Here is a 21,629-nt window from a genome sequence, read left to right as displayed (position 1 = left end):
GGGGAGCAGCATCTCCTACTTCCCACAGGAATGCCCCAATGGTGGAAGGGATCGGGGCAGGGATCACCCTCCATTCTTTCTGTTGAAGCAAGGTCATCACACAGTCAAAACCACAAGCATCTTGGGCTAGAAGAAACATGACTCCATACCTGCGTCTCTTCTGGAAACAGTAAACTGCAGTCTGGTTTCTTTTAGCTACTTTCTCCTGTAAAACACAATCCACAGAAACTAGGACTGGATCCTAAATTTATCTTCCCTCACGTAAGCACACAAACTGTGAAATCCTCTGCTGTCCCCGTGTCTCCCTGCTCCTAGCAGCGCAGGTCCGTAGCAGAGGTGCAGTGGCTGTAGTGGAGCTCTGCTGGCTTTTTTCAGCTAAGAATTGGGGTTTATAGCAGTTCATCCTTTCTGTACGGTCCTTTTTCAAGGTACCTGTTACGCTCAGTGCTGGAGAAATCACAACAGCAGAAAAAATGAGGGTGGCACAACGGTAAAGCAGCCAAGTGAGAAATCCACCACTCCAGCGCAAATGAGACCCGTTCCGGCCGCTCAGCATCTGCTCTTCTCCCTGGAGCCGCAGCTCCTCTACCAGCCACGTCTAGGGAACCTTGAGGTGCCTCCACTGAAACATGATGTCACCTGCACACAGCTGAGCGTGTTCAACTGAATGTGACCCTTCGCCAGGTGTCTGTAGTTGTGCTGATGGGATTTGGATGTATAATGAGAAGCCAAATTTACTTGAGATACCCTTGCTCCAGAGTGCCAGTATCAGGGAACAAATGACATAAAAGGAAAGTAATGCACTCCTATGCCCGTACTATATACTTAAAATTAATTCCCTGTAACTGAAACTGATTGTTCACATAAATCTTACCCTGCTTTTAAGCTAGGACATAACCTCAGCTTAATTGATATTCGTGCTTGAAGACAAAGAAATCAATTTGGCACGTCTAAAGAGCCTTTAGGTTTTTCACAGAGAAAGACTTTCCCTGGTAAACAAGCTTGTCTTTTTATAGGCTTGGGTTTGCAAACACGGAAGATATGCCTTTAATAGTTACACATATATACATAGCTCTCCTTGGTGGGATTGGAACAAAAAAACCTTCTGGATGCATCCTTACCGTGGTCTCCCCAGCTTTCAAATGCTGCGGCACATGTAAAACTTGCACAGATAGTTCCCATTCTTTCCCTCGCTGTCTCGTTATTCCAGGGTAAGGTGCCCATTTATGATTATTTATCAGTGTGTACACTATCAAGCCCTGTGGAGGCATCTGCTGAAATGTGGGTATGCCACCTCCATTCCTGTTTTATTGTTCTTTAACCACCGCCCACCCAATAACATCCTCAGCTTCAGGTGAAAGTGCACAAATTAGGTGGGAAAGCTCATTTTACTACCAAACCTGCAGTGTGGGCATATCAGCATAAAAAAAAAAATATAACGTGTGAGAAAGCTCAGCCCCGTTTCTGGCTGACTGGAGTTTGGATGAGGTTAGCCGCATACCTTCACAAGCACACCCTCCCTTAAAGCTCTGAACCAAGCAGGCGGGAGAGCGAGGAGTCTGTGCTAGATCTTGGAATGAGCTTGTGCAGCAGGTTCACTGCACGCTTATCATGCCTTGTAACAAGCACTGCCTCCATGTCCTACAATTTATGTGCTAAGTATTTCTAATACAGCAACCACATTGATTTCAAGGGCAGTTTGCAGAGCGGTGTGACTCTTCAGCTGACAGGGAAGGTAAAGCCTGAATGCCCTCTTCTAGCCATAGAAGAGCTGCGGTACGGCTGAGGAGTTGAAATTGGTCCAAAAGAGCTGCTGACACAATGTACGCTTGAAGGAAGAGATGTCTTTTACATAGTGCCTTACGAAAACAAACATGTACCCGACAGGTAACTGCATCTTGACAGAAGATGCCAAAAGAAAAAGCCTTCCACGGCAAAGCGCTTATTATTATTTTCCCTTCCAAATGACCGAGTGCTTAGGAAAGGTGCCAAAAGATGTCCCTGAAGGCTGACAGTCTCTGTGCAACCATTAACCTTCAAGGGCCTGGGAAGCAGCACATGAAGATCCCTGCTGTGAATTTCTGCCTCTCGCCTGCACAAGCTGAGCCACGTCTGGGTGTGGGAAATACAGGCATGGCTGTATCCACCACGCCACAGCAGACCAAGGTCACAGCACCAACTTGCAATCACCCACGCTGCGTGATGGCCGGCACTCTCCCTGGATTTGCCCCGTGCCAACAAGTGATCTCCTTGATGAGCTGGGAGAGACCAGGGGCTGTTCCCACCAGGCACAACGCAGAGGCCACACCGTGGGAGCCGGGTTGAACCGCATGGACGCAAGACGTGCCACGTGTCCTCAGGGCCGGGGAACGGCTCCTGGTGTGTTTTCTTGACCTGTATAAAGGTAGCCTAAGCTGATAAATTAGAGACAAAGTCTGGGTTTGAGGTCTGGACCTCGATCGCTTGCACCACTTTTTCCTTGGCACGGGTTCAGGCTGCCCCGTCTCCCCTCAGCGAAGGTATGTCTGTAAGCCAGGTTGTGTCACCTGGGCTTGGGACCAAAGATCTGCCCCTGAACCTCCTTTATTTGGCAGTTTAGGCCTTGCACATAAGACCGGCATATCACTGTCCTTTGAAGGCTGCAAGCCACGGTGAAACCAGGGATGCTTGCTTTGTCACGTGGGGTCTTTCACACGAGGGACCGGGTGGTATAGGGTTTAACAGCTAGATGGTCAATGTCGAGGCACATCTTCACATGGCAAAGAGAGGGCGCGGAGGTACTTCAGCTGGCTAGCGGAGATCCTGAAAGCAGTCTAAGTTTAGAACGGGATGTTGACGGTCTTGTCTCTTGCCTCGGTTAGGGTAGAGTTCAGGGAAGAGCGGAGATGTTGTTAGGAAAGCCTAAATTCATAAAAGCACTAATCTGAAGAAGAATACGGAGACAACAAGGGGACCGTGTTTGAGGCAACGTGGGCACAAGCCAGTGCAGGGCCAGGCAGATGGATGAGGAAGAGACGGAATCAAAGGGCTGGAAGGTGGCCAGGAAGCTCAGGAGCCAAGGCAGGAGCAGGGTGGGATTCATCTCACCTGAGCGCAGGAGCTGCAAACCAGGTGTCTGCATCTGAGCTCAGCTTAGATGCCCTCAACTCCCCTTAGAGGCAGTGGAGAGAAATAGCCAAGTGATTCCGGAATCAGGACAATGCCAGACCAAACTGGGAAGGAAGTTTAGCTATAACTCTGCCGCTCTGCAGCTTCACATGGTTTAACTTAATCCTGATGTTATTTCATACACAGTCTTTTCTAATTTTTCAGCCTTTAACTGCAGTCACCTGTGTAAGGCCAGTAGCAGGGAACTCCAGCAAAAGGACATTTGCAAGTCAGTTTAGGTTGATACTGCTGTCACTGGTGCTCATTTTCACATCTGCCTGTTAAGAGTTGTAGTTTACCTTGCTCCATATCTTAGTGAAAATTTGCTGCTTAAACCTTTTTTACCTCAATTTCTCATCCTGAAACATTCACTTTCCTCTCTTCTTCTGCCAGTGTCACCTTAATGTCCATCACCGAGATGTGACTGTGTCTCCCCTTTCCTGTTCTTTTACTGTCCCTTCTACTTCACTGCCCGAGTTACATGGCTTGAAAAATAGTAGCCAGCCATCACTGTCACCAGGGCTTGGCACATTTCTAAGTACAGAAGGAAATAAAATATTGAGCGATAATAAGTGAAAATGAAACACGAAGCAGTATGGCAGACCACAATGCTGAGGTTCTTGAATCACAAGGGTTTTTTTCCTTGAACCCTTCTCATTTCACAAGATCACCTATGTAACTCGCTGTAACCAAGGGCAGTACCAGGCCCACCGCTATTTAACACAACACCGAATCTTCTCCATAACTTATTAATTTGGATGATCTCTGGCAGGTTTAAGCTGCGGCTGATTCAGGTCCTGTACATTTCTGCTGCTGCTGATTGCCAGTCTGAGAAACAGCCACAGAGTGAAAGGAAGAAAGCAGCATGGGCCTGCTCCTCCATTTGCTTAATGTATCCTCAATAGCATTGCCCTGTAAAATATCTATTACCAATCAATACTTGATATAATTTTAGCGAATGGTGCTGGAGCAAGCCCAAAAGCTAAAGCAGATCTTCGTATAAAACAGGCAGCAGGAATAAAGGAGGACAAAGCTCACGTGGGAAGCGAGATGGAGGTGTGACTTGCAGGTCCGACTTTGCAATGCTGCCCTCGCAACCTCAGGTCCACCAGAAAGACAAAGCAGCTCTGGGGAAAGACCGTTTGCGATGCACGAGTTGGGACTGCAGCAATAGAAAGGGAGTGGGAGGTTTCTCACTGTAACCGCATCAGCGCTTCTGTGGAAGCAGGTTCTCCCACTGCCTGCCCTGAAGGTAGCTGCTCTCACCAGTGTTGACAAGACCCTAAGCAGGGATGAGGTTAATGATCTGCATCCTAAGCTGGTGAGTACTGGGTCTGCTCTGGTTTGCAGTGGTGGAGGAGCTGTGTTCATACAGCCCTGTTCCGTGCTGGACCGCTCTGGCCTAAGTGGCTGTGGATGGAAGAAAGCAGTGAAGATACTAAGTCCTTCATTGATCATTTAACTTCTGGGCTATGGTCTAAATCTGAAGAGGGTCTTGCCACATAGCTTCGTGCCACAACCTTGCACAGTCTCCTGTTTGCGCTTCCGAGCCCGTGAAAACAGGGCAGCCAGCTCTGCTGCTCTGCTGTAGAAGAAAGAGTTACAGCTCTGATTTCCTTCCATTCAGTGCTAAGATGAAACCCTGGTGTGGAGAAGAAAGATAGAACCCGACTCCACAAAGTAAGGTTAGGATACTGCTCTGAGTACTTTCTCTGCCTGTGGATGCACTAAACAGGCCTCTGTGAACTAAGGGCAATGGGACAGTTTTCCATCTTATGTTAGATCAGAAAGAGGAACCACTAGTCAATTAATGACGAGCTAGTAGTTCATTAAGTGGCAGTCAATTCTTACAATTTTCTTCCCTTCAATACATGAGACAACGTCAGGGCACCGTGTCACGCGATGGGGAAAGCCTGGTGAGTCAGGGTAGGTTGCAGGGAGGAGCAACGCTGCTAAATCAGAGATGGTCAGCAGATTCGAGGGGCCAGGGCGCAGCTGGAGCGCAGGCTCGGAGCAGGATAGGTGCTGTGGTGCTGAGCTACATGTGCATGACGTACAGCCCCCCCCGGTCTAGGGGCAGGAGGGTCTGAGCAGAAGCCAAATAGGTATGTCTTGAGCTTGAGACTCTGCAGGACTTCTAGGGTCTAATTTTGCCTTCACACAGCTCAGAGTTGAGTTGTCCAAGACATCCTTCGGTATTTCACCTAAAACTTGAAAGCTATTTGTTTCCCATCACTGAGGATGCTTTTGAAGGAGACCAGCTTTGTCACCTGGCGGCAGGGACCGGTCTGCAATCGGCATCAGGATAAGCACGCAGGAATCTGCCACGGGGGCTGCTATTGGGAGCGAACAGTCCTATTCATTTACCCCCTTTTGATTCAAAACCTCTTTGGTGGGCAATTTAGCTGCGGGCAGCGATGGAGGAGAAAGGGCCAAGCACGTACATGGCTAACTGCTCCTTTGTATGAAGTCCAACATGTGGGAGCTGGATTGCACTTCCAGGTAGCAATGGGAGGAAACCAGTGCAAGTGGAAAGTCCTGCTGGGCTCCACGATTTGGGCCCACGGCTCAAGGTCCTGTCGTTGCTGAGCTTTTCCTGCATGTAATTCTAGAAAAAGCCTCTGGTAAAGGCAGCGTTCGTCTCATTATCAATTCAATTTTTGTGACAGCCCTGCTAGGGCTCTTAATTTCTTGTGTTAAAACAACAAATGAGATGACCCAACTGCAATCTCTAATAGGTATCATGGGTCAGTAATCATTCATTTGTTATAGTGCCTCTTACCCGAAGGATGGAGATGAAAATTTGTCCTTCTAATGGCAAGGGCTGTAAATTAGTTTTATTTCACTGTTAAATCTAGAGGCCTGAAAATTAGGATGACCAGCCCTTAGCTGGGAAGAAAATGTGTCAGCTCAAGGGATTTTCTGCATTAGGCAAATAGGCAGATCATAATCACCCATTAAACAGTCACAGCCGCTGTCTCCCGACACCCTTTGCTACTCCGAGCCGTGACTTCCCTGCTGCATTGAACGTGGTGAAACTTTTCAAGTCCGATGTCCAATTCTGGGCCAGTGACCCCAGCTCCACTTCTAGCCAAGGAAGAGAAGTGAACATCTCCTGCAGGTGCTGCACGGTAATTTCATCTTTCCCTGAAGATGGGCAGGTTCAAAATAGGGGTGATGAATTGCTCTGTGGAGGTACATCTTATCTCCATTATTAAGGGAGCTTCAGGGAAGTAGCTCAGATTTGAACATGTCTATCTTTTAGAGATATACATTTAGATGAGACAAATCACACCCCAAATTTATCCAGTTGTTTGTCACAGGTGTTTCTTCTGCTAAGTAAAGCTATCCTTCTCCCTGAAGTCTTTGCAAGCCCCGAGGATCTAAAAGACGTTATTCTGAGTTAGCATGGACTCGCTGCGGATTTGGAAATTGCAGGGTAAGCCATCACTGCATGCTCGTAGGGTGGAAAGGAGGGAAATGAAGGGTTTTAAAGACAGATGGAAGATATGTTGACAGGGGCATGGAGGTGCCTAACAGCCTTCACTGAGCAAGTAGCTGCTGGTGAAGTCTCAAGAACACTCGAGGTCTCCTCCTGGGAGTCTGGGTGTCCCTCTTGCAGTAACTACACGCCCGATTCACGCCTTTGGCCTGCCAGGCTGCCCAAAACACCGCACGGCCATTCCCGCTCGTTAAGCCTGGTCCCAGAGGTCTGCCCCGGGCTCTCCTAGCCCGATAAGAACCCAGCAGGAGATGTAACGCCCGCCCTGACTGACTCAGGTTGTCAGAGGAGGGGTGTGCAGTTCCTTGCAGCAAAGCCGTGCTCTTCACCCCGGGGTCGCATCCTGACAGGCGATGGGTGGTGGAGCCGTGCCCTCCCTCGCACGCCTGCACGCTGGCCCAGGGAGCAGGTAGGCATCACTGCAGCATGAGCGATGGGGAGCAGATCTTCCCTTGGTGTCCCATCCCTAAGCTGACACGCTTCTGCCCTTCAGCCCCTGCAGCCCTTCGGGAAGAAGGAGAGAAGTTTGTCCTGGGAAAGAAAGGCCGAAACGCCTTTGACGTGATGAAATGAGTCGTCTGTCGTCTTGTTCAATAACGTCACACAGAAAGCTCTGTAAAAACCTCTCTATAGAAAGCTGAGAATACAAAAAAAAAACCCAAAACATCCAGCTCACTCTCAAATCCTCAAAACCCATGAGTGTATCAGAATAGTTGTACAATTATTCACTTTTATGATGTGCAAGGTATGGAGTATTGTACAGCCAGACAAGTTTATAAGAACATCTATTAAGCTGCCTGCATGGGGAGGACCCGGCTGAAGTTAAAACATAAAACCTTCCCACAAGACAAGTGAGGGTGTGAGAGGGGACATTAAAGTGCAAGAATGGCTTTGAACAAGAAATGTGGCCCCTCTGCCCCCTTTCTCCAATGCTACACTTGCACTGAAACAGGAAATTTTAGTATGGAGAGCCAGAGAGACCAGAGCCAATAGAAAGAGCTTGTGGTGCTTCAGCCAGAGCTGCACACCCTACGCCAATGGATTTCCAGCAAAAGCCTCCCCAACTTTAAAAATAACTAGACTCCAGGAGCTGCGGCTCTGCTGCGTGACGGGTCTCTCGCCTCTGGATTGTTCATGGTTTCCCCGTGAAAAACATTGTCATCCCCTGGTGACATCCAACCAGTCAGCCTCACCTCAGTGCCTGGTAAGATCATGGAGCAGATCCTCCTGGAAGATGTCAAAACACATGGAAGACAGCGATGCGATTAGAGACAGCCAACACGGCTTCGCCAAGGGCAAATCATGCCTGACTAATCTAGTGGCCTTCTACAATGGAGTGACTGCACCAGTGGGCAATGGAAGAGCTACAGATGTCATCTACCTGGACTTCTGTAAGGCCTTTGATACGGTCCCCCACAACATTCCTACGTCTAAGTTGGAGAGAGATGCGTTTGACAGGTGGACTGTTAGATGGATAAGGAATTGACTGGATGGCAGCGTCCAAAGAGTTACAGTCAATGGCTTGATATCCAAGTGGAAACCAGTAACGAGTGGTGTCCCACAAGGGTCTATACTGGGACCAATGCCATTTAATATCTTCGTCAATGACATAGATAGTGGGATTGAGTGCAGCCTCAGCAAGTTTGCAGATGACACCAGGCTGAGCAGTGTAGTTGATTCACTGGAGGGAAGGGATGGAAGACAAAGTGACCTTGGCAGTCTCAAGGAGTGGGCCCACGTGAACCTCATGAGGTTCATCAAGGCCAAGTGCAGGGTCCTGCCCCCGGGTCGGGGCAACCCCCAGTGTCAACACAGGCTGGGGGATGACGGGATTGAGAGCAGCCCTGCCGAGAAGGACTTGGGGGTACCGGGGGATGAAAAGCCGGGCGCGAGCCGGCAACGTGCGCTCGCAGCCCAGAAAGCCGACCGTGTCCTGGGCTGCATCCCAAGCAGCGTGGGCAGCAGGTCGAGGGAGGGGATTCTGCCCCTCTGCTCCCATCGGGTGAGAGCCCACCTGCGGTCCTGCGTCCAGCTCTGGGGTCCTCAGCACGGGACAGACGTGGACCTGTCGGAGCGGGTCCGGAGGGGGGACACGAAAACCATCAGGGGGCTGGAGCACCTCTGCTGTGGAGAAAGGCTGAGAGAGTTGGGGTTGTCCAGCCTGGAGAAGAGAAGGGTCCAGGGAGACCTCATTGTGCCCTTTCGATACATAGCAGGGGCTGATAAAAAAGGTGGACAGACACTTTTACCAAGGCCTGTAGTAACAGGACAAGGGGTAACAGTTTTAAACTGAAAGAGGGTAGGTTAGACTGGACGTAAGGAAGAAATTTTTTATGATGAGGGTGGTGAGGCACTGGCACAGGTTGCCCAGAGAGGCTGTGGCTGCCCCATCCCTGGCAGTGTTCAAGGCCAGGTTGGATGGGGCTTGGAGCAACCTGGTCTAGTGGAAGGTGTCCCTGCCCGTGGCGGGGGGGTTGGAACGAGATGATCTTTAAGGTCCCTTCCAACCCAAATCATTCTGTGATTCTACACTCCCTCTTGCTGCTGGCACACGAGGTCAGAGTGGAGGTGCCAGCAGGCCAGGGGATTCCATCCCCAAAAGGGCAGTGCTGCGGGAGGCACAGCGTGGAGATTGACTCAACCTCTCCCGGCTAGGGAAGACCGTTTTGTCTCAGATCTGAGGCATTTTGACAGGACAAGTTGGAAAAAAAATGAACGCCGCTGTTCTCTGTGCTCTGCTCCTTCTGGAGGCAGAGCACTGCAAACTCAGAGGCTGTCAATACATTACTTTTCCGTAGCATGAATGTTAACTTAGTGGCATGTTGGTGGTGTTTTTTTTTTTTTCTTCAACAAAACACTTTAATTTCAGTCTATTAATAGGGATAATTTTCTTGCTCTAGGTGGAACATTGTCTTCTCTGGCTAAGCTGAGCCTCCCTTTCTGTTCTTTCTTTCCACCTGCATGCTCCCCATGTGAAGAAAACTTCTAGAAGAACTATTCTTTGAGAATTTGAGGGGGAGGAAGAAGAAGGAGCAGGTTATGATTTGCACAAAATTAAAAGAAATATTTGTGACACAAGCCAGATGTTTCCACAGAAATGTCCCTTTCCTTACTGCAAAGAACATATCAATGAAGCATCAGCATACATTACACAAACTAAAAGAATTTCCCCAGACTTGCAGTTTTGTGTTTCATGCCCAAAGCTAACGGCTCGCATTGGTTTATCTAGATTATTTTGCGTTTTTTCCCCTTTCTTAAGACTGACTGCGCAAACTCAAGACACACTTTCAGCTGACAGTGGAATAATGATGAATTTTGAGTTGTCTTGTACCAGGGAGACTTTTTCCTTCAACGCCGCACTCACGTTGCAGGCACCCAGAGCAAGGGCAAGCTGAAAGCTCAGGGCTAGGTCACTGGTGGAGAAGGGGCAGGGATGTGCAGGGGAAAGGAGAGTTTTTCTGAGCCCCGCACAATATATTTTCCCCTCTTCTCTAACTAATGCTCCTGAAACCTGAGCATGACCTCTGCCACATCAGGCCATTGCGGATGGGTTTTGAGATGCTCGTCGCCAGCCGGTACCAGCGGTGCCTCAGCAGGAGGGAGACAGGCGTGATTTTAAGCCACTCTTGCATTTCCCCAGACATGGCTCTCAGGAGAAGGTCTTAACCGATAATGAGGAATGTCTTATGGCTCGTACATTGCTCAGTGACTGCTACAGCGATGTAGGCACAGGCACAGCCTATGAGACAGGACAGGGAGCCAGCATCGGCAGCACTGCATGCCCTCTGCTCCCTCCCTGCTCCAACTACGTGGCCCCAGCCCAGGGTCTGACCTCGGCTGTGATCTGCCTGGTGGAGGCTTAATTGTACTTTACCCTGTGGCAATTGCAAGAGCAATGTGACACAGACCACGGAGCAAATCCTCGGCCAGGCGGTGTGTGCGGATGGGTCCCATCAAGAGAGGACGAGGGCTTGCTCAACAACCACCACCTCATCCCTTCTCTCCTTCCGACAGACCGGTAATGTTTGTGCCGTCCTTTGGCACTCCCGGGGTGCGTTTCTGAAAGAGCAGTTAGTGGATTTAAATGTCATATAATTGTGATAGCTGGAGGTTGCCTGATGGAAGGGAAGCATTTCGATTGTCTCAGGGTGGATTTGGTCTAATTATCTCAGCTAACACCAGCAAATCTGCTCCTCTTGGAGACATGCTGTTACTGTAGTAACTTGTAAATGAATATTGGATGATGAGTTATTAGAGCCAGTCTGAACTGGTAAGTTTATGAGCACAGTGGGCAATCATTTCTTTTCTTTTTTTTTAAATTCTTTTCCATATTAATTTCTTTTTCATTGTGAATGTAAGACACAAAATCAACAGGTCAGATATAGGGCTCTTGTGAACTCTGCCTCCCCTATCAGACAGAGCAGATGCAGCTTGGAACTACTTTATCACTTTGCTTTTAATTAAAGCCTATAATGGTTTTGCACTTTGTTAACAGGCTTTATCCAAAATACAAAGTGGATAAAGGATGAAGTGAATCTTCAGATAATTCTACATTTCGATTATCTCTTTTCACATATTCAGGCCGTCCACTACATCACCCAGAGCCACAACCAGCATTGCCTCATGAGCGATCTGGTGATAAACAGTGGTTACACCCTGCCCTTCTGGAGCAAGAGCTGATAGCCTGTGCCTTGGCTTCTGATACTTGCCAAAGGGGACGGCATTTAGAGGCATCACCCTTGCTTAGAACAAGGTATAAAATCTTCCTCTAGCCCAAAGAGAAGAGGGTAAACGTCTCCATGCCCCAGTGCATCGGCAGTTGCAATGCAACTTTAAATACTCTGCATTAAGGTTTGTTGTCACTGCGTTGTGCTCAGTCCTAAAATACAACAAAGAGAATTCAAGTTGCAAATCAGGTCCCAAGGGCACGTCCCACCCTCCAGCCCGGCTTCTTCTGAATCCGTAATGGCTCCAGCCCTTCTGTGAGGCTGGGCACTCTGCCAGGAGGAAGTTCAGGGTCTTCCAGAACCAAACCAGAGAGGGAAATGATCTGATTATCTCTAAACTACCAGCAGAGGAGGAAAACCATGTTTCTGACCTGCAGCCGTCCACCCTTTCCACTTCTATTGCCGACAGTAGCTGTAGCTCAGGATCCAGGATCTGGATTCATCCCTAGTAGCTGTCTGCACTTCAGGGAAGCTCCTCATGGCAGAGGCAGAGTCTGTCCACGGTCCCAGCGGGAACGCCGGCTCCCGCTCCACCGAAACAGCCTCAGTTCAGCTCCTCTCTTGGGTGCCTCTGCAAAGGGCTTGAATGGTACTGGCGAGAGCACCCTCGTGGGCTTCTCCTTGAGGAACAGGAGTTTATTGTCTTCTTCTATCGTTCCCCTTCATTTTAAACGCCCTTCAAAATTTCCAGGAAGCCACTGTTTCTGTCAGGGCGTCCCAAACCCAAGTAACAGAGAGCAGAAAAGCAACGTGGGTGAGGGTAGTGAGCATGGGTGCAGGATAAACCTGCACTGAGCAAGGATGCTCTGGGCACTAGGAGCATGTCTGGTCCTATTTGTTCCCACGGTCATGGTCTCATACCGTGTTCACTCAAAGCCGGGGTGCTTTTTTTCTGTTCTTACAGATTTAAATCTAAGATTCATCCTTGGTTAAGCCCTTGGAGCAGGCACAGGGCAATCACCCCAGAGGTAATTGCCAACTTGCCAACCTGCCAGACCTCCACAGGTCCAGATGCTTCCATTTCATCCATTTCGTCTCCATGCTTTTCATTTATTTTGGCTAGCAAATAACTGTGCCAGATGCTCCACAGGAATTGCCCACGTGCATGGTTTTGCTTGTATATACTCAATGTATTTTATTCCTCAAAGAATGCACAGAAAGTGATTTCAGGTAAGATCCAGCAAACACAGCAGCTAAACCGGGATCATTTGTCTGGGTGTCCATGACCCATCTGCAGCTTTGGCTGAGGGTCAGTAAGGTGGTGCATCTCCCTTCAGCCCGAAACACGGGACGTTTCGGTACCCTCCCACCTGGGCTGGGAATGGTCCGTCAAACTTGGTTCTAAAGCAGGAGAACTGGAGAGCGTGACCTTCCTCCACCCTGCCAGTGTCTACCCTTGGGTGTCTCTCAGAAAGCATCTACAAGACTGAAATGCTTTGGTATGGATCCTGTTTATATTTCATTATAATTACATTGTTTTCAATATACTGAAGAATGTCAAGTTTCTTGGGGTTTTTTGCTTGCATGACAGTTTATGCTGAAAAAAACTGATTTTTGAAAGGCAAGCAAGGGGTTTTAATTTGAGAATAATGTCTTTCTTTCCATCTGGGATACATTTCAAATGCTGTAACATATTTTTGCTACATCTACCACAAAAACAAATTTCTTTTTTTCCATAATACCTCTAAAAACATGCGGCCTCATCTAAAATTCAGGGTCCTCTGACACAGAGAAGTGTGGTGCTACAGTGTGGACATGTACTAAAGCAGCATTTTCTCTGCGTACTCAGAGGTGTGTAATTAGCGTGAGGACAGCCATTAACACATCCTGTGCGCTGTGTCACCAAGTCACGCCTGATTATGTTGCAAACTGAGATTAGCAAAATGAGCTTGAAGTTGTACTCTCGATGCCATTTGGTAGTAGGGAAAACAAATCCTTCCACTGCCAAAGCTGCAACTAATATTCAGTACTTAAGAAATTCAACTGATGCATTCATAATGAATGGGATTTTGTATAATTAAAATTTTAAATAAATCCCCAACATGAGCCCTGACTTGGACTTCTTAATTTCAGATATGGAAGTATATCTTTTGACAAAATAGGTTGAGGGGTTTGGTGGTTTTTTTTTTTCCTTCTCTTTTCTTTCATCTGAGAGATTTAGAAAATCTCATTAGCATACTGAAAAATAGCAGAAGAGACATTAAATGAAGAACAGGATTAAAAGACTCACTACTTTCTTCATGTCACCTTTATAGTTCTTTTGAGCATCTGTCCCTGTGTGGTGGGTGTAAGTAACGTGGAGGTGGATGTTAGTGGGTGGCAAAGCTTTTATGAGGCAGAAAGAAGCTGAGAATTAGAAAATTATTTTCCATACAGATGAGAAGAAGCAATCAGACCCTGAGAAGCCAAGGAAGAGGAAGAAGACTAAAAAAACCTGAATAAATTGCACATATCTCTGGCAAAGAGAAAGTCGATTTGTTTCAACAGAAACCCTGGAAGTTGCCATGGAGCTCTCACTCAAAGCACCCCACAGCTGCAGGCCCGGGTCCTTCCTCGCCTGCAGAAATATTTAGGTCAAAGCCAAAAATCCACCAAGTTCTCATGGGACGTTTCCAGGTTGCTCACCTACCTACCGGGTGACCGCATCCCTTGTTGTCCCTTATCACAGGTAGGGCGGTGGAAGAGATAAGTGATGGCACATAAGCAAGGAGGTCCTGTAGCTGGGAGGAAGACCACGCTGCCCTGGAGAACTGGTCTCCACTCATGCCTCTGCCTGGAAAGCCCAGTATGATACTGGAGAGTCATTTACAGCAAGCTCTTCGTGGATGGCTTCTAGTCAGTCGATCTCTGCTCCCAGGTTGCTCGACCTCAAGTCTTAGACCTGATTTGTGGATAGTTTAATCACTTGTAGCTGCATCTGAGGTTAATGGAGGCTGGACTTTGAAAATATCAAGTGGTCTAGGAGGCAATTCTACTATGAAAAATCAGGGGCTGTGTGAAATAAGCTGGGCAACAAAATATGGTCAATACACCTGGAACTTTAATCTCTCTGTGCCTAAATTCCTTGACCCTAAACAGCGAAATACACTGCCGTTGTACTTTAGCTCAACATCATACATATCAGCTGACAGATGCCTGTGACGCACAGAGACAGCCACAGCAATGAGCCTCATAGCAGAACATGACAAAATGAACTCTTCTCTGAGGCAGTTTTAGAAAAAATATGCAGTCTCAAATTTGGGACTATTTTCACAAGGACAGCAAAAATAAGCTCATCATCAAAATGCATGGGCTTCCATCCTCCCAGGTCCCACCATCTTTTAAATAAAAAAGGTACCAGAATGGTTTAACCTGGACAAAACTGTGTTTTTCCCCACTGCGTTATTCTCAGAAACACTTGAAACGGACCTGTAAGTGTTAGGAGTCTACATGTAAATATGTGTGTTTACATAAATGTATGTACAATTTAAAATACATTTCAAAGTCAGCCTGAATCAGGTGTTATCCCAAACAACGTTAAGTTTTACAAAGTTGTACACAATAGGAAACTGGATCTGAGTAGGGTCGGCTGTAGCAGGAGGCAGCTACCAAGTCTCCTGTAATCCAACCAGGAAAGCTGTGGCTGAAGAGGAAAGAGTTTGGATCCACGGAAGGAGCAGACAGGGGTTCCCTCTCAGGAGAAGGACTAGGTTGCAATGTCTCAGGGTGTGCTGAAGCTGGACCGGGGTCGAGAGGGAGCACAGTCTGCTGGTTTGTGTTGGCTGGCGTGTCCGACGGCTTTATTTTCATCGCTGCTGTTTTCTGCGCGACCCTGCTCAGAAGCCCCACGGTGATGGCCTTCAAACCACACCATTGACCTCCCCTCGCAAATAGCCCAGCCCATGGGTGAATTAATGAGTGTCTGCAAAGTTGTGTGTCGTCCCTGGATAAAATGCCGTTGCACAGCTGTGAAGTGTCTGGAAAAAGATGATTATTCACAGCACCTGCTTTGCTGTCAGAAACCCTTATTGACCAGGCAGCGAACGAGTCCTTGTCCTCACTCCTCAGTATGCTCTTGGCACGCACAGGTACTGTTCATAGGCATGTAAAAGGCTGATTTTTTTTGCACGTTATGTGCATTACTGTAAGTAAAAGCGTGAATAAAGCATCCGGGCTCCCAGTATAGCACTGGGGTACACTGGAAAGTGCAGAAAGGTGACATTCAACCTTCACTCTGAAGACCTAAGCAGCGTTTATTCTTCTACAATGTGGTGGTGCTACTCACCCTCCTTTTACTCCAGATCGTCAGGGTCTGGGTTGTCTCCCATGGGGTGAGAGGACTGGACTCAACCCTCCCTCACCCTGAGGGGTTTGCAGCAAGGTAATTCCCCATTTGCAAGTCGGGACTTTAATTGCAAGGCGTTTGGCTGCTCAGGGCAGCAACCACCTTTGCTCTCCCGTTTGAAGCTGTGCCAACGTGCAGCAGAGAAGCAGGGCTTGAGGGACGGTGGTATAGCCGGTGCCTGCACCCCACAGGGCCAAGACCTCAGCCAGGAGGGTTGCAGTGTGGGTTTCTGCCTCTGTTTGCACTATTTTTGTCATCGTTGACCTAAAGTCCTTGCTAGTTAAAGTGCAAAAGGTCCCTCAGAGCATGAGGAGCAATACCAAAGCCCTCTCTCCTGGGTGGGTGCCTCAGCTTTGCAGCTGCAGACTCAAAGGTATGCTTGTGTCTTCTCTACCTCTTGGAGATCTCTACCCCTTGGATCTACCCTTTGACCTTCCCCTGGATTTTCTATCAGGTCACTGGTGACTGGAGGGGTAACGGTGGTAGGGAGCCATGGATTTACACCCTCTTGTGAACAGGCATCCATTTCTTTCTCCACAGACTGTGCTGTCTCCAGTGCAGCAGGAGAAGCCCATAGTGGTACAAGTCTCTCCAGACTGAAATAGGGGTTCCCTTCTCCTTCTTGCCTAGAAACCAGTAAAACCTCTGTGGGGCTGCCCCAAGGATGGGTTTGGTGCTGGCTGCGTGTAGAGAGCGGTGTCCAGGGCGGGGGATGTTCCTTCAGCATCTCTTGGGATGAAGTAAATTGCACGCTGGGGCCCCGCATGGGCTGTAAAAGGAGCTGATGTTCTTCAGACTTAGCCACCTACTCCTCAGGCATCAAAGTTAGAACAGATGAGTCACGCCTGGAGAGGTTTGTGGCATTTTTAGCAGAAAGTCTGTAGAAAGGCTGGGGCAGGACCCAGAAGCCCTGTGTCCCAGGTCCAAACATAACTCTTTTTTTTTCCCCATAAGAAAAGCACCCTCTGTTTATAGATTGCTCTTTGCCAAATGACTCGTTCTTAAAAAGAATTACACTGTAATAACCTGCATCATTAAAAAGAATTTTTTTCCGTGAGCGGCAGAGCTTGGTTTCCTGCAGTTTGGTGTCTCGCGGTGGGATTATTTCGCATCTAATGAGGAGCACTCTGGCTGAAGCCTTTTCTCCTGTTCATAAAGACTCTGTCTCATGTGGGTTCTCTGGTGCCTATAATACATTTGGGATCAAACTGCTGTTGTTTAGGTTCTCTCCTACCTGACAATGTAATATTGCCCACGTGGCAAGCTGTTCCTCCCTGGAGACGTGAAAGGGTCATATTTCTCTACCCTGCTGCCTCTTCTCACAAAACCGGTTGAAAATTAAAGCCTTTGAGACTTCTATCACACAGTTAAATTTGACTGAAATTGGCCAACAGGCTAAAAGATAATTGAGAATAATACTGGACTGACACAACAATATAATGAACCTAATTTTATTAGGTAATTGGGCAATAAATGATGGAAAGTAAATAGTGGAGCAGATTAAACATGGAAAAAAATGTTCATAAATATTTATTCAAGCATTTAAATGCACTCAAGGTGACCATTTTGTGCTTGTTTTGCATTTCAGTTTTAGAGGTTGGATTCACAGCCATATGGAAGACCAACAAGGGCACAGGCACCCCAATAGTTGCACTCATACCTCAAAAGTAAAAGTAAAATACTAGCTTTCTGTGAGACTTTTTTTCATAGAGACAGGGAATTTTAAAGCATTTCTTTCAGAATATAACAAAATTTAGAATTTAGAAACAGGAATGTTGAATAATTCAGAAACCAGATTTTGAACATGATTCTCACCTAGTCAGAGAATAAAAATAGATCATGTGGTTTGTGCTGGATTTCCAGAATTTTCAATAAACCTGAACTGAACGAAGTCAGACCAAAAATCCTTTGCTGAAGTGGTTTATAGAAATAGTTAAAAAATGTGAGATGTGAAAGGGAATTCTCAATTATTTGCACACATACAGAAAAAAATCACAAATGAAGGAAAGAAGAAAGATACATTGAATAAATTGCTCATTGTAATTTATTTTTCCAGTTCCTGAGCCATAGAAACGTGCTTGTCATACAGTGATTTTTGGAGAGATTTGTATTTTCTTACCTTGGATACAGTTTAGATGGATGAGTTACCATTGCTCTCCATGCTTATCAAATTAGGAGAATGCATTTCTAAATTCAATTACATCCTCAGTGGAAATGGTTTCTCTGACTCTGGTAATCTTTGGAGAGGAATTATACACAGTCTATAAAGCTTCACATTTCAAAACCTAATTTTGAATGTTATTCAAGAGGTTAATTTAAGATTCATCTTCCGAAAGAGGAGTTAAATAAAACTGATAGAAGGCTGGAACTTGTCAAGTGGTTGAGAGGTTTATCAGCATGTGAGTATGAGTTCATTAGTTTTAATTAGTATAATCACTAATGTTGCATTAACAGTTTGGTGAGAGAAAGTAATTGCTCACACCCACTGTATTAGATTGGGAGATTAGAATTCATTTTATGAGGCAATTAGCATTTCAGGGATTTTTTAAAAGGCTTTTACGATCTGCCATTGCAGTTGCCTCCTTCACCAAAAAGAGTTTAAATTAACCATAACTTTCATCCTAATGGGATGCAAAAATTAATGTAGAATTTAGTGTGAACCAGTAATCCCACCACGATAAGCAGGCAGCTAAAGCCACAAACCTCGATTAGTTTATAATGACCTGTTTTATTTCCCAGACAATGATAGTCATTTATCTGTCCTCAATTCATTATCTTCTTGGAAAGTTTATATTCTTGAATTTTATACAGCAAAACAAATAAAATATGAGGAAGGGAAAAGTAGAACAGTACTATCGAAGAAATAATTCTCCAGAGAAAAAGCTGCAATGTTCAATAATAGGGCTTAAATACTCGATTATTCTTCGTATCAAATGCCAGAGGAAGAACAAACAGCTCCCTTTGACACCCCGTGCCTTGGGAAGAACCGTGAATTTCCCAGCAGCAGCAATCACAACCCTGCTCTGCCCATCACATCCCCTGGCACCTACTGACAAAACGAGAACGGAGATCCAGGACTTTGCCATCCTGGCTGGCAAGGAAGCCCTGGTCATCTGAGAGTTAGGACAGTTGATCCGAGAGATTGCCTTCCAAAACATCCTGGAAAGCAAAAGAGCAAGTTCTGGTGGGAAGAACTGCTTACAGTAAGAACACTTACTCTCACGTCAAGGCTGTAGTGAAAGCCATCACGGTATCCATAGAGAGATGAGACAACGCACCATTTGCAACGTATCTGGCACCTGCTATACAGGATTGTGCTTGCCCCTGATTAAAACAAATCTCTGCTCAAAACTAGCTGAATAAAGCCCAAATCTACTATGACTTGGATGTGGCATGGAGGAGAACAACCGTTAGATGTTAGAACCATACTGTTGTTCTTGTAATTTGGGGTACATATGTTAAAATGAACAGATGTGGGGCAATATTCAGGGAATTACATGAATCTTCCTAAAACCTATGTTAAAGCAAAATGTACATATATATGTATGTACTCTTAATTCTTGTATTCCTTGTAAGTATCTCCAAAGGAGTTCAGAGAGAGACAATGTCCTCCTACGTTTCAGCATCTAAAATTTAGGTGCAACGAGACAGATTGGATCTCAGCCTTAGCCACTCCGGCGGCAGCCGGTGCCACCTTTGGGAGGTGAATTACTCCAGCTACGATCTGAGTCCACCACGGGAAGGGCTGCCTCCCTCTATTGACTGCAGAGGCAGTCCAAAGTAACCAGGTTTCCGTCTCGGGTGGCTGAAGTAAATGTTTAAAATTGGGCAGGATGAATCATGACCGGCATCCCTGTGCCTTAGGGTTTGTCTACGCACAGAGTTATTGCGGAGAGCCATTACTCTTCCTGAATAGCATTACATGTGGATACACTTTTGGTGGAATAAGACTTACTCATTTCTCTTCAGCAACATCTGCTTGACAGAGGCAGGGTGGTTTGCTTCCTAGTTCTCACATGGAATCCTTCTGCAAGAGCTGCTGCCTTTTTAGCTAGCTGCCCTACCTTAATCCAAATTTACTTTAGTATAAAAATGCCCTAAATTTGCCATCCATCCACCTTTGAGAGCCATTTAAGATTTATGGAGGTAAGCGCATCAATTAAGCACAAATATATGGACAAAAAAAAAAAAAAGAAGGCATCGTATACAATAAAAACTGACTTTTATTTCACAAATTATGGGTGTTATAAAGCATATTGTTTCGGGAGAAATGCCTGTATTTGCCAGTGTGTTTCATTAAAGAATAATAAAGCCATACATATTTCATTTCCTTGTTCTGAGCTGCAAGAGCCTTAACTATATAAAATGCCCCATGCTGTCCTTGCTTTGTTGGGCTTTTTTTTTTCTTTTTAATCAGATTTTTCCCCCCGAACTAATGAAATCGCTCTTTAAACACATACATCACTTTCATCTGAAGTGACTTATCGTGGCTCAAACCGTTTCTCTCTTCTCCTGGAGAACAAGGCAACTGCCAGCACCTTTTGCTGTGCAGATGCAGGTCTGGATTGCCCCCGATCTCCGGAGTGCCGAGTTCCTGGTGTTCCCACCGGTGCTGTTTTAGGCGGGGTGTTAGGTGACTGACGTCTGCGGGGTCTGCAGCTTGGATATCTGCGCCGGTTCCTGCTCTACCTGCCATCACATGTAATTTCTCTCTTCTTGCAGTATGCACCAACCCGCTGTGCAGCTGCCCAGACGTCTGCGGAGCAAGGCGTCCTTCCTCCCTGCCATCACCACGAAGCGGTGCATGACCCCCAGCTGGTTCCCTGCACGTGCCCGCTCTTCTCCTGCCCGTGGGAAGGGCACCTGGAGGTGGTGGTGTCCCACCTGAGGCAGACCCACCGCATCAACATCCTTCAGGGGGCAGAGATTGTCTTCCTGGCCACGGACATGCACCTGCCCGCACCCACGGACTGGATCATCATGCATTCTTGCCTTGGCCACCAGTTTTTGCTGGTCCTCAGGAAGCAGGAGAAGTACGAAGGCCACCCCCAGTTCTTCGCCACCATGATGCTGATCGGCACGCCGACCCAAGCCGACAACTTCACCTACCGGCTGGAGCTCAACAGGAACCAGAGGCGCCTTAAGTGGGAGGCGACCCCCAGGTCGGTACTGGAGTGCGTTGACTCTGTCATTTCGGACGGGGATTGCCTTGTGCTGAACACTTCCCTGGCCCAACTCTTTTCCGACAACGGAAGCCTAGCGATAGGAATTGCAATAACCACCAGCAAAGTTCACAACGCCGAAGCTGAAATGTGAAGGGGGGAGAGGAAGAGGAGGAGGAGGAGGAACAATGGTGCTCTAGCTGCCTTGTGAGAGCCAGAACTTGCGGACTTTTCGGGGGGGTCTCAGGTCTTTTATGGTATTTAGTACTCGTCCACAGTGGGCATTATGTAAACATCCTGTGGTTACGGTCTCTGTGTAATGTATTTACCGTTTTGTTAATACAATTTTATGAGAAATTTTAAAGAGGCTAATCAATTTATTGTCGCCCTGCAGCAACACTGGAAACGCTTTCTCCTGGAAAGTGCACCCAGGGTGACTCATAGAAACCTTTGGTCTGAGCGTGGTATGCAAATGTGTTTTCTTCATTGTCGGCCTAATTGCCTGGTATTAAGGAGGCCCCCCCCACGCCTGATAAAAGGTAAAGTATTCCACTAAGGGACAAGAGCACCCAGGTTTCAATACTAGCAATAGTGATTTAACTCCTACACTGCAGTCACAACCAAGCCCTGGGGAGCTTGCGGTTTCAGAGCTCCCTTCAGCTTCTGAGGAAGCAACCTCCACCACCCAGACAACGAAATCTTCAGAAGAAAAAGTCACCCTCTCCACTGAGCCAGCTCTTGGGAAGCCTCATCCTGCATGAAATTGG

The 21,629-nt window shown here is 47.0% G+C and overlaps 1 protein-coding gene across 1 annotated transcript in view; it reads left to right on the top strand.

Moving 5' to 3' along the window:
- Window positions 1-21,226, top strand: part of SIAH3 (siah E3 ubiquitin protein ligase family member 3) — a 46,899-nt gene extending 25,673 nt beyond the window's left edge. Inside the window, exon 2 of the mRNA XM_030036713.2 lies at window positions 20,423-21,226. Within this exon, the coding sequence (XP_029892573.1) occupies window positions 20,423-21,016 (594 nt within the window). The 3' untranslated portion in view covers window positions 21,017-21,226. The remainder of the gene's footprint in view (window positions 1-20,422) is intronic.
- The last annotated feature ends 403 nt before the right edge of the window (window positions 21,227-21,629 follow it).

This window comes from Aquila chrysaetos, chromosome 14, assembly GCF_900496995.4.
Source record: "Aquila chrysaetos chrysaetos chromosome 14, bAquChr1.4, whole genome shotgun sequence".
Taxonomy (NCBI): Eukaryota; Metazoa; Chordata; class Aves; order Accipitriformes; family Accipitridae; genus Aquila; species Aquila chrysaetos.
The sequence above is the reverse complement of the archived record's forward strand: the minus strand, read 5'-3'. Positions and strand labels throughout refer to the sequence as shown.